The 12,876-nt window shown below is 46.2% G+C and overlaps 1 protein-coding gene across 1 annotated transcript; it reads left to right on the top strand.

Moving 5' to 3' along the window:
- The first annotated feature begins 10,018 nt into the window (after positions 1-10,018).
- GAS1 (growth arrest specific 1) lies at positions 10,019-12,418 on the top strand. The gene has a single exon (XM_045840836.1). It carries the CDS (start codon positions 10,019-10,021, stop codon positions 11,045-11,047), a length of 1,029 nt encoding a protein of 342 aa, XP_045696792.1. The 3' UTR covers positions 11,048-12,418.
- Positions 12,419-12,876: the final 458 nt, after the last annotated feature.

Here is a 12,876-nt window from a genome sequence, read left to right as displayed (position 1 = left end):
AACTCAGTGGAAAATGAGCAGGTAAGTGAAAAGCAGATTTAAAATGTAAGTAGAATGTGAATGGCGATGTGTTAAAGTCCTGTAATACACATGTCATTAAAAAGAATTAGATAACTTTAACCTTTATCAGCCAATGAGACCATAGATATACATTGACAATTACACACTCTCAACAATAAAGAGGTTAGCAATTCTAATATGTTTCTCTCAAACTGTTTGAGAAACAACCACACACTTACAAATTATACTAACTTATTGATGGATATTTTTATTGGTGGCAGCTTTTCTTTTTTCTTTTTCTTCTTGTCTTTTTTTGGGACGGAATCATATTATCTTTCTATAGATTCCTACAAGGTTTTTTAAAGAGGCAGGTTTTTAAGACAATTCATAACTTCTCTTACAAATTATGTTATTTTTATTTAGAGAACAGTTTATCCAGATTTACAAAATTATGAAAAAGGTTCTTGTTTTAATAGTGAAAAAGTAGATTTTAAAACAAGACCGGGCATGGCTTTGAAACATTCTACGATACCCGTTGGAGAATTGGCCCCAGTTAACTTAAGGTGTAATGTCCAAGTGTGTACAAGCTTTTAACTCGGAAAAAATCACTCTTTGTAGAACACTGTGCTGCCAGCTACAAACCACAGAGGTTGAAGCAGGTTGTGCCTCAAATGGTCTATATAGACTTTACTGTTAGGGCTTTCAATCTCCATTCCATTAATGTCTCCTTTTCACAGAGTATGAAAGTCAAATTTCCTGAGAATTGGAGCTCCTACTGATTTTGTGGGATTTCCTCCTGTTATTAGATGTTGAAACCCAGCCAGGATTCTGTTCTCTGGAGTCCCCAGGCGATGGTGTGGGGCACGCTTCTGCCCCTTGGAGAACAGCTGCTCTGTCTGCTTCTGGGCCTGTCAGGAAAAGCGAGGTTGTGATGTCATTTTGCATTTTAGAGTTACTATGACATTCTCTGAAGAGTCAGTAGTTTGTTTCTTACACTTTTATTAATCTTCTCATAGTGGGGAATCCTTAAGTTCTTGCACCTACCAACTCATTTACCTTCAAAGGCAAAGAACTTAACTACTAGTAGTACATAGCACAGGGCTTCTCCAATGACCTGTTGTGAAAGACAAGATACTGTTTCTACCCATTAGAGACAGGTACCTTTTCATAAAACAGAGTAAAAACAGATTAGCAGAAAAATTAAGTGATACTGAAAAAGTAGAATCTCCAAATTTTCACTGGATTCAGCAGACACAAAATTACTCTTCCAGATTGCTATAGAAGTATCTGGATGCTTACTCCCACACTCTCATGGACCACTGAGGAACACAGTCCCTGGACCTGCATCAACCCACAGGACAGGACAGGGACCCCTCGGGTAGGGGACACCTTTTCATCTGATGACAGCCTTGATCTCCCTTCAGGGAGCATCCTCACACAACCCAGACCAAACGAGTTTCCAGGACTTCCCCGAGAACTTTTCTGGGAAAAGAGTCATTGTTCCCAATCGGACTGCTAGAGTACACATAGCATTCATAGTTAGCTATGCCTATTAGGTGCTAAAGTGATAGCTCCTTGTTTTCCAGTTTCCTTTCACCTACTAGTTTAAGAGTAAGCATCTTTTCACTTGTTTGTTGGCACTTGAATTTACACTTCTGTGCATTGCCTATTTCCATCTTTCCCCATTTTCTTAAACTATCTTTTTCTTGTAAGTTTATAAGAGCTGTTTGTGTATTAGAAAATTAATCTTCTGTCATCTACTCTATAAATAGCCTTGCCAGATCTGTGTGTGTATGTGTCTATCAACATTGTCTCTGGTATGTTTTCCATACATACAACTTCTTAATTTTTTATAGTCAACTATGTTTTTGTTCCATATCTTCTAACTTTCCAGTCTTGGTTAGAAGAATCTTCATGATATATATATATCGGCTAATATTTATATTTAAGTTTTTATCTAGAATTTATTTTTACATTTCTTTCTAAATAGTCAGTGTTGCCAGCTTTTCCCATTTAAGAGACCATACTTTTCTCACTGATTAAACCATAACTTTTGTGAAGTTAATATATGACAAAGGGAGAACATAGGCAGGAACATCTCAGATATTTTATGCAGCAACATTTTTACTGATACATCCCCCAAAGCAAGGGACATAAAGGAAAGAATAAACAAATGGGATCTCATCAAAATAAAAAGCTTCTGAACAGCTAAAGAAAACAGTATTAAAATAAAAAGAGAACCAACTGTATGGGAAAACATATTTGCCAATGATACCTCAGACAAGGGTTTAATCTCCAAAATATATGAAGAACTTATACAACTCCACTCTAAGAAGACAAGCAACCCAATTAAAAAATGGGCAAAGGACTTGAACAGACACTTCTCCAAGGAGCACATACAGAGGATCCAGAGACATATGAAAAAAATGCTCAGTATCGCTAGCTATCAGAGAGATGCAAATTAAAACCACAATGAGATACCACTTCACACCAGTCAGGATGGCCATCATAAACAAAGCAACAAACAACAAGTGTTGGAGAGGTTGTGGAGAAAAAGGGACCCTAGTGCACTGTTGGTGGGATTGCAGACTGGTACAAACACTATGGAAAACAGTATGGAATTTCCTCAGAAAACTAAAAATGGATCTGCCTTTTGACCCAGCAATTCCACTGCTAGGATTATATCCTAAGAACCCTGAAACACCAATCCAAAAGAACCTATGCACTCCAATGTTCATAGCAGCACAATTTACATAGCCAAGTGTTGGAAGCAACCTAGGTGCCCATCAGTAAATGAATGGATCAAAAAACTATGGTACACTTACACAATGGAAATTTATACAGCAGAAAGAAAGAAGGAGCTTTTATCCTTTGTGACAGCATGGATGGAACTGGAAAGCATTATGCTAAGCGAAATAAGCCAGGCAGTGAAAGACAAATACCATATGATCTCACCTTTAATAGGAACCTAAACAACAAAACAAAGAAACAAGCAAAATATAACCAAAGACACTGAAATAGAGGACAGGCTGACAGTGTCCAGAGGCAAGAGGGGAGGGAATTTCAGGAGAATTTCAGGGGAAAGGGGAAGGGTTTACAGGAACAAATATAAAGGACACATGGACAAAAACTAGGGGGAGATGGAAATGGGAGGGAGGTGGGGAGGGTGGGTGGGTGGGCTGGGATGGGAGTAAAAGATAGAAAATTGTACTTGAACAACAATTAAAATAAAATTAAATATATATATATATATCACAAAGGTTATGGTTTAATCATCCACAATAATTAAATTAACATAGAAATATAATTTTATATTTTAAACTTCAGAACTTTCCCATATTCTTTAACCTCTCAGAGTCTCAGTTCCTTTTTTATATAGTATAAATTATTTGGACTAGTTCTGGATTGGCTGATGTAGAAGGCAAGCAATAAATTTTGATATTTTATTCATTCAACTCATCAAATATTTTATTGGCTGCCTATAATCGGCCATCAGTTGAATATGCAATGTAACAAGGAGGAGAAGAGTATTTGATCCGAGCAGTTGGGTATGATGAAAATAAGTATGTGATTATCTACTGTTTTATTAAAACTCAGTGGATTAAAAGAACATTCTTTGTTATTTCTCATGATCCTTTGAGTTGACTGAGCAAAGCTATACTGTTACTGCATGGGGCAAAACCAGAACTAGGGTCAGGTGAATGAAGTGTCTAGGGTACAGAACTTAAGGATGCACTTACCCTTGAGGTCCCTGCAACTTCACTATGAGAGTATTCCCTTAACTTTTACACATAGGTGCCTCACTCACCTTGCCCTGTTTGACCCTGACCTTGAGTTGGGCTTTCTCTCATGTTCTTTTCATCAAATGGCAGCTGGGGCTGGAGTCATCTGAAGGTCCCATTGGACTGGACATCCAAGATGACTTCTTCACTCACATATCTGTTGCCTTCCTTAGTCACCTGTCTGTAAAAGTTGGGAGCTAACCAGGCTTCTCTTTCTCTCTCCATGTGTCTTCTCCTTGGCTTTCCTCATGGCAGTCTCGAGGTTGTCAGATTTCTTACATGGTGACTGGCTTTCCCAGAGCGATCACACTAAGAGGCCAGGTTGAAGCTGCAAGGCTTCTTGTGACCTAGCCTGGAAGCCACAGAATGCCAGTCATTGTCATTGTATTCTATTGGTCAAAGTCACTAAGACCTGCTTGACATTTAAGGGGAAGGAAACTAGACTCTGCCTGAGCAGACGGATCTGAGCAGCATGGATACAGCGTGGGGGAGGAAACTGATGCAGACCAGTTGTGGAGACTACCTACCACAGAAACACCAGGGAACAGACAGGCTTGGGGTAGGAAGTCAGAAGTGCTCTTGGGGCGTTAAGTTTGCAATGCTCATTGGACAACCAAGGGAATATATATGCATGTAAATCAGAGGAAGACTGGAATGGAAAATATCAAAATCAGAGATGTAATTTAGAACCAAGGCACTGGATGGGATTACCTAAGGAGGTCAATTTAGTGAGAGAAAGAGCCACCAGGGAGTTCAGTGGGAAACAGCGGGGTGAAATGCCAAATAAATAAGCACTTGGAAAAGAAGAGGTGATCATGCCCCATGGTGCCCAAAGGCCAGATAAGACAAAGGCTGAGAAGTGGCCGTTTGGTCATTAGCACCCTTAGTGAGAAAAATGTCAGGGTGAAAGTTGATTATAGTGAATTAAAGAGAGAACAGAAAAAGTGAGTAAAAATAACTTTACCAAGTTTTCATAGAAATGAGATAATTGAGGACTTGAGGTCTCAGAAGGTTTGTTTTTGTTCCAGGGGGGTGCAGATTTTTTGTTTTAAGATGGTAGAAAGTATAGCCTATTACAGGTGACGGGAATGAAAGCTATTGTAGAAGAGCTGAGGCAGCAGCAGAAGAAGCAATTGCAAATTTCAAGTCTAGATGAGCTGAGAGGTGACAAGACTGAGACAGGTGACCTGGATAGACAAGAGATATTGCTTAGCAAAATAACGTTTGAATTAGAAATTTTGAATTAAAAAATTTTCAGGTGGCATGGTTAACGTGTTAATGACTAGGTGTAAGGTAAAATTACCAGTTGATAGTTGAATGTGAAAGAAGCCAAGGAGCTAAGAGGCCAAGGTTGTCATGAATGATAAGAGTAGTCTGGAGAGAAAAACAGCCAGCAAGTCAGATGCTAAAACCTTGAGGAAGAGCACATCTGAGAAAATTAAGCCTGAATGCCCAAAGGCATCTGTGGTGGCCCTGTACTACGTCAACAGAGCTGAGCTGGAACTATGTTTCTCAGAATTCTCCCCCTTGCATGGCTCCTTGTCAGTGTTGGCCACAAGGGAAATTTCGCACCCGATTTGGAGGAGGATGTAAAGCAGCAGCAACATTATTGTTACCCTGTAAAGGAGGTGGAGGACTTCAAGCATCATGACAGTGTGTACCAGTCCTTGCTGATCGAAAGTTCCCCTTGGTTGGAATGAGACAGCACCTGGACCTGAGCTTTCTCAGCTCGCCCTCCAGCTCTCCTGCTTCAGCTCCTCCCAGCCCTAGACAAAGGGCACGTCAGCTTCATGGTGAATGGTACCAGTTTCTGGTGCAGGTCAACCCCTGTAGCATTGAGGATGGCAGTGATGAAGGAAACACCAGTTCCAATTCACCTTCATGAGTTCCAGTTGTCCCAGCTTTCCTTCTCAACAGCCTGTCTGGCCAACCCATAGTGAATTATGGCTCGATACCACACACAGAAGCAGCAGACTGCACTATCTGCTGCCCCAACTACCACAGCTGTGGGAGGCTCCTTTCCATAAGAAATTCTCCATTTTACCCAAGGGCCATCCATGTTAACACAAATGGCAAGAGTTCCTTCTTTTTATGACTGAATACTATTCCATTGTGTGTATATATATATATAATATTTTATTTATTTTTGTCCATTGATGGGCACTCACATTATTTCCATATTTTGGGCATTGTGATTAATGCTGCAATGCACATAACAGTGTAGATAGTTCTTCAAGATAGTAATTTCATCTTTTTGGATGCATATCCAGAAGTGGCATTACTAAATGCTATGGTAGTTCTATATTAATTTTTTGAGAAACCTCCATCCTGTTTTACAGTAACTGTTCCTATTTACAGACCCACCCTCAGTGCACCACAGTTCCCTTTTTTCCATATTCTTGCCAGCATTTGTTATCTTTCTTTTATGACAGCCATTCTAATAGGTATATATTGATCACTTCAGTGTGGTTTTGATTGGCATTTCCTTGATAATTAAAGCTGTTGAGAACCTTTTCATGTGTGTGTTAGCCATTGTATGCCTTCTTTGGAAAAATGTCTATTCAAGCCCTCTGTCCATTTGAAAATCAGATTGATTGATTGATTGATTGCTCTTCAGTTTTATGAGTTCCTTATATATTTTGGATATTAACCCCTCACCAGATATGTGGTTTGCAAATATTTTCTCCCCCATTCCATAGGTTTCAGCGGGTTTTAGTTAGAGCAAGAATGTGAAGATCCAGCTCAGAAAGAGGTTGAAGATATGCGAGATTTTTTTTTTCCTAAAAAGGTTTCTATTGCCTTTGGTCCACAGTTGGTATTTCACATTACCTCTGTTCCCAGGGCTCGTAGATGGGACTGGTCCCAGAGAGGGCCTCCAGGTGGGGGGTCACTGTGCAGTACTTGGTAGAGGAGAAGGGACTAACATGAAAGTGTAGGGAGTCTGGCTTTGCCTCAACCACTCAGAACTCCATTGTCCTGTCTGGGCCTCAGTTTTCTCACTGGGCCCCTGGGAGGATTCAGGGGAAATCTAGTCCCTCGCAATGCCTAAAATATCTGGGGACTGTAGCCTGGCCCTTTCCCAGGGGACTTCCTTCCCCCTAATCTCCCCTCCACCATCCTCCCCCAGCCCATCTCTCCTCGAAAAATTACTTTTGCTTTATTCAAACTCCCTGAAACTTCTGTGTGTCCAGAAACCACAAACTGATCAGCACAGAAAAGGGAAGAGGGGCAGAAGCAACCAGAAGCTATCTGGGGCCAGTTTCCCTCCCTGTACAGTTTCTTCTTCCTCCCACAGCTTTGCCCATAGCATGCTGGGAAATTCACTACCTGGATGTGCCCTGGCACGAACACCAGCCACCCCACAAGCATCTGGATCTGGCCATCACAGCCCCTCAGCCAGAACCACTTGAACACATAGAAAAACAAGATGAAGACACAGAGAACCTGCAGATTTTGCTGAGAACAGATTAAGAGTTCCAGGATGAAGTGAATTTGGGGAGAGAGTGGTGGGGTGCATGGAGGATGGGTATTAAGTCAGTTTAAGGGATGTACATAGTAATATGGGGGTTGGTGTATGGGTGACAAGGGATGGCTTGGAGGTCTGGTGGCTAGCTATCAATGCAAACCTGGAATGTGAAGCAAGGTGATACTCGAGGTTTCTGGGACTCATGGGGAAGAGGGCTCTCCTATCTCATCATATCGTCCTTCTTCCGCCTGTATCAGGCCCCTGATAGCCCTGCAGGTCTGAAACATTCAGATTGGGGTGCTGAGGTGTCCCTGAAGCACACAAAGCTCTCTGGAGTCCCTTAAATCTGAGAGCTGACAAATTTTACAAACAACAACAACCCCCGCTCCCCACAAAATGTGATTCTCTAGAGCAGTGGTTCCCAAGTTACAGAAAAGGAGTGGGACTTGTCCAAGCCCTTCTGGCATGTAACACAACAACAAAAATCCAGAGCCTGGAAACTGGTTGTTTAGATGGCCACACAGTTGTAGCCTTTCTTTTCTTTCCTTCATCTTTTTTAAATATAGATTGATTGTGTGTATGTGTGTGTTTTGTGTGACTCAAGTCAGGGCAAAGAGGTCTGCTTTACCTCAGGTTCTTTTAAAGTTTATTTTGTTTTGTATTGTTTTGGGAATTGCAGAGGTGCAGCTCCCTAAGGCAGACCCCGCGTCTGAGGAATGCAGCTGCCTCTACAGGAACGGGAGGCTTTTTTGCAGCCTCTAAGTCTGATGTGGCCCTGTTCTCACTTTTGCCATTTCAAATCCACTTGGCCTCCGGGGAGAGGTGGACAGCTGAACTCTGTGCGCGCTGGAGCCCCGGCTCCTTCTGCTTCTGGAGAGGAGACTTAGCCTTAATTTTTGTGACAGATGGAGTTGATAGTCTCTCCACGGAAAGGGGAGGAAAAAAAGCGCCAGTTTTTGACAGGCCGCAGACGCCCGGTGCCTCTGGTGGTCGAAGGCTGCGTTGCGCCGCAGTTAAGGTAGATCTCAAACTCCCGCGCCAGGAGGGCAAAGGTTGCTGTACTCTAGAGTGAGGGGTTGAAACAGACACTTGAATAGAAACCTTGGATCGTACCAGTTTATTCCCTTCCTCTCTGTTGTGACTGCGGCCAGACGTTACTGATCAACATCCCTAGACTTTTAAGGCTATGATTATTTTTCATCGCCAGTCATGTTAGTAACATATTCCTAAAATATTAATCTAGTTGACTGGATTTGTGTTAACTGATAACGATGCCTGGCTCGGGTCATACCTGCCAGATTGGCAAATTTGAACGGGGTGCTGGGGTAAGGGAGTGTTGTAAATATTTCATCAATACCCCAAACCTCCCAACTAAAGTGTGCGCCTCTTCCTTGGGTGCAGTGTTTTGTTGTTGTTGTTGTTGTTGTTGTTGTTTTGTTTTTAAAGTTTCGAAGTCCCACTATAAATTCTCTGATTACCCCCTCCTGCCTGTGATGAGCAGGATCCAAAGATGCGGAACTTGAAAAACACCAAATTCGGAGCCCAGTCGAAGGCACAGATGGAGTCCAGGCACAATTACTGCAACTACCAAAAACAAAAAAAGTTTAAGAGAACCAAACAAAAAGGGCTGTGGCCCAGCCGGATGCAAACAGCTGCCCCTAAACCCAGCCCGCTGTGTAAGAGCGCGAGCTGGGGACTCCATATCCGAGCCTCCTTAAGAGTAGGAGGAGCTCCCGGGCCTCTGTCAGGCTTCTTAAGCCCTTCCTTTCAAGCCCTGAATGCCTGAATGTGAGCTGCCCACCAACCTCCCCGCCCTCCCCCACTCCGCAACCCCACTCCAGCGGCTCCGGGGGGAAAAAAAAGTTTCAACAACAACGGGCAGGACCAATAGCATCTCGAAAAGCCGGGAAAGGGGGCCGAGCAAAGGGCGAAAGAGTGGAGAAAGGAGAAAGCGGGCAGGCTCCGAGCGCGCGGGGCCGGGGCTCGGCGAGCCGGAGGAGCGTTGCTAATGTTTTTGTTTGTTTGCTTTTCCATGCATGCATAATGAGGGGGCACCGCGGCACCACGCGGGGGCTCCCGGCCCACTTTTGTATTTAAAGCCTCGCTGCTCGAGAGTCCGCAGCCGGGCTCAGCGGATCCGCTCCCCGGGCTCCTTGTCACCCGAGAAGCCGCCGGCGAGGGAAGCCCGGGAGCCGCTCTTCGGCTGCGCGGAGTTTCTTGTTCTCCCGGAAAGGGCTCCCCAGAGCTCGGCCGAGGCCGGGGTCGCCGCGGGCGGAGGGGGAGGGGACGCGGGCGGCCGGACCGCGGGAAGGCGGGCAGCGCTGGGACGCGAGCCAGGAAGCGGCGTGATGCGAGAGCCCGCAGCGGCAGCGCCGCGGCGCTGAGCCGGGGAGGAAGGAGCCGCCGCGGACTCACAACGGATCTGCAGGCGCGGAGCAAAATGCACCCGCGGCGCTCCGCGGTCCTGCAGCGCCGCCGCGGCCCCGCGGCCCGCAGCCCACCGGGGCGTCAGTGAGCGCCTCCCGCCACAACCGGGGACCGACTGGAGGGGCTCTTTGCGGCTGTGCGTTTCTAGGAAGCCACGGCAACCAGAGCCAGACCGACCTTCGGCAAGCAGCGGAGTACCAGCCAGCGGCGCGCATGGATTTATGAAAACACTCATGCAAGAAGTTGGCAGGACTGGGGCAAACTTTTCCACCGGCTCCGTGTACGCCGCTCCCCGCGCCTCCTTTCCTTTCCCCTCCTCGCCCGGCGGCCGCCGCTGCCCGCGATGGTGGCAGGGCTGCTGGGCGGCGGGGCCCGCGGGGGGACCGTGCCGGGCGCCTGGCTGTGCCTGATGGCGCTGCTGCAGCTGCTAGGCTCGGCGCCGCGGGGCTCCGGGCTGGCGCACGGCCGCCGCCTCATCTGCTGGCAGGCGCTGCTCCAGTGCCAGGGGGAGCCGGAGTGCAGCTACGCCTACAACCAGTACGCGGAGGCGTGCGCGCCGGTACTGGCGCAGCGCGGCGGGAGCGACGCGCCCGGAGCTGCAGCCGCCTTCCCGGCCTCAGCCCCATCCTTTTCGTCGCGCTGGCGCTGTCCGAGCCACTGTATCTCGGCCCTTATTCAGCTCAACCACACGCGCCGCGGGCCCGCTCTAGAGGACTGTGACTGCGCGCAGGACGAGAACTGCAAGTCCACCAAGCGCGCCATTGAGCCTTGCCTGCCCCGGACCAGCGGCGGCGGCGCGGGCGGCCCGGGTGCGGGCGGGGTCATGGGTTGCACCGAAGCCCGCAGGCGCTGCGACCGCGACAGCCGCTGCAACCTGGCGCTCAACCGCTACCTGACTTACTGCGGCAAGCTCTTCAACGGGCTGCGCTGCACAGATGAGTGCCGCACTGTCATCGAGGACATGCTAGCTGTGCCCAAGGCAGCGCTGCTCAACGACTGTGTGTGCGACGGCCTTGAGCGGCCCATATGCGAATCGGTCAAAGAGAACATGGCTCGCCTGTGCTTCGGTGCCGAACTGGGTAACGGCCCCGGCAGCAGCGGCTCGGACGGGGGCTTGGACGACTACTATGACGAGGAGTACGACGACGAGCAGCGCGCCGGGGGCGCTGGCGGTGAGCAGCCGCTGGACGACGACGACGGCATCCCGCACCAGCCGCGCCCGGGTGGCGGCGCTGCTGCGGCGGGCGGCCACGGGGACCTGCCCTACGGGCCCGGGCGAAGGAGCAGCAACGGCAGTGGACGCTTGGCTCCCCGAGGCGCCTGGACCCCGTTCGCCTCCATCTTGCTGCTGCTGCTCCCGCAGCTGTTTTAGCTCTCGCGCCCTCCGTCATGGGCTTTGGGAGGGCCTGTCCCAGGGCACCTGTGGCTTGAGGACAGAGGGGATGGATGGGGATACTTGCCAAAACGTTTTCAAAGTTCACTCGACTTAGCCAGTCTCCCCGCCACAACTTTGGCACTTTGCTCGTCTCCTCTCCCGAGCATGACTTCTTGGACATCCTTCCCTGGCCCCTTTTCTGGCTCCAGAAACTCCCAACACGTCTGCCCTGCAGAAACTAGCCTAGCTAAAGTTCTGGACGCCTGGTATGGAATGGGCGGCCGGGCGGGGTGGGGGCGAGCAGAAACGTAGTCCTGGACTCCAAAGAGGGTGCTGACCAGTGGGGCCTTAGCAGTTTTCAAGGGACTGGGCTCGGAGCAAGGGGTTTGAAGGGGGTTTATATTTGCAAAAGAGGCTGTCAGTTTATGAGCATTTGGGGGGTTGCAGGGGAGCCGGTATCGACTTTTATTGTGGCCAGTGAGGACATTGCAGTCGTCAGTAATCAGAAAAGTCCCACTTACTGGTTCATTCGTTTATCAACCGGTTCGTTGGTTTTGGTACCAGCACCCTGAATTCTCAGCTTGGGGTAGGAGTGAGAAGAAGTTAGTATCCCTGAATTAGTTTTAGGTAACTTTGAGCCCTTGACCTTAATTTCATTCTCACCACTCTGATCTCTTAGTACATTTCTTAGGATTAAGGGTCAAAAATGCTGATCTAAAGAGTTGCTAGTGATACTGAAAATGCAAGTTTGTATTAAATGAGCTCTGCACTGTCATCTATGAAAGCCTCTTTATGATGTTTGTTTTGTTGTCGTTTCTGTTCTTTACATCAAGAAATTGTATGTACAAATATGCAGAGAACGTATATTGCTTCTGCTTCTATCAGGGTGCTAAATCCTGGTACTTCTTATATAAATTGTATTAAAACTGGGGTTTGTTACCAGTTGCTGTACTTTGTATATAGAATTTTTATAAATTGTATGCTTCAGAAATAATTTATTTTTTAAAAAAATTAAAAACTTTAAATCCACGTTCATGTTACACCTTTTCTCCCTGAAATGTATAGAAACTGTCACCAGGGATCCAAACCCACAGTCCGCTGTAAAGTGTGCTCTGTCTAGAACAGCCTTGAAATGTACAGTGTATTTTATAGATTTGAAGTTAACATTCTTATTTTCAAGAGAATTTATGGACATTGTAGAAATGTATAAATGCATTTCCAAACTGCCTTAAACGTATTTTTATAGACATCTTTAAAAAAAAAGTCTTATGTTTTAAGTAACTATGGCTTTGTGTATTTCTTTCATTCTTTTTTTATTATTTGTTTTTATTAAAATGTGTACATCAGTAAAGAGTTTTAAATAATGAATATGGTGTAGTTGCTTTCCAGAGTTACATTGTGGTTAACCCAATAATGGGTGAGGAAGGAGGTGGAGGGGCCACTGGGAATCTATCAACCATCAACTGAAATTAAAATACAGTACAAGACAAGAAATGAGGGCTATTATTTATGCCTTTAATTTAATGAACAATTAGACATCTGTAAATGAGGCAGCTAAAAAGATATAATTGATTGGCCTCCACTGGTTTTTATGTTGGTGAAAAGAAGTCACAAAATCATGTCTCTTACATAATTTGGGATAACCCAGACATCTCTACCATTTCCACTGGGACACCCCCCAGCCCCGCCCCTTCTTCCAGGAGTGTCCTCAGTGGCTACTAGACATTCTCATGCAATCAAACATGCCAATAACATCTGTTACCAATAGGTCTTAGGAAACCTGTGAGACTCAATACTTCAAAGTCACTTTCACACTTTGGGTGAAA

Source organism: Phyllostomus hastatus, unplaced genomic scaffold (genome assembly GCF_019186645.2).
Source record: "Phyllostomus hastatus isolate PE091 unplaced genomic scaffold, TTU_PhHast_1.1 phas_contig_34, whole genome shotgun sequence".
In the NCBI taxonomy this organism is placed as follows: domain Eukaryota; kingdom Metazoa; phylum Chordata; class Mammalia; order Chiroptera; family Phyllostomidae; genus Phyllostomus; species Phyllostomus hastatus.
The sequence above is the reverse complement of the archived record's forward strand: the minus strand, read 5'-3'. Positions and strand labels throughout refer to the sequence as shown.

What these genes read in the sequence shown, in the direction of transcription:
- GAS1 (XM_045840836.1), top strand. Translation starts at nt 10,019, where the DNA reads ATGGTGGCAGGGCTGCTGGGCGGCGGGGCCCGCGGGGGGACCGTGCCG.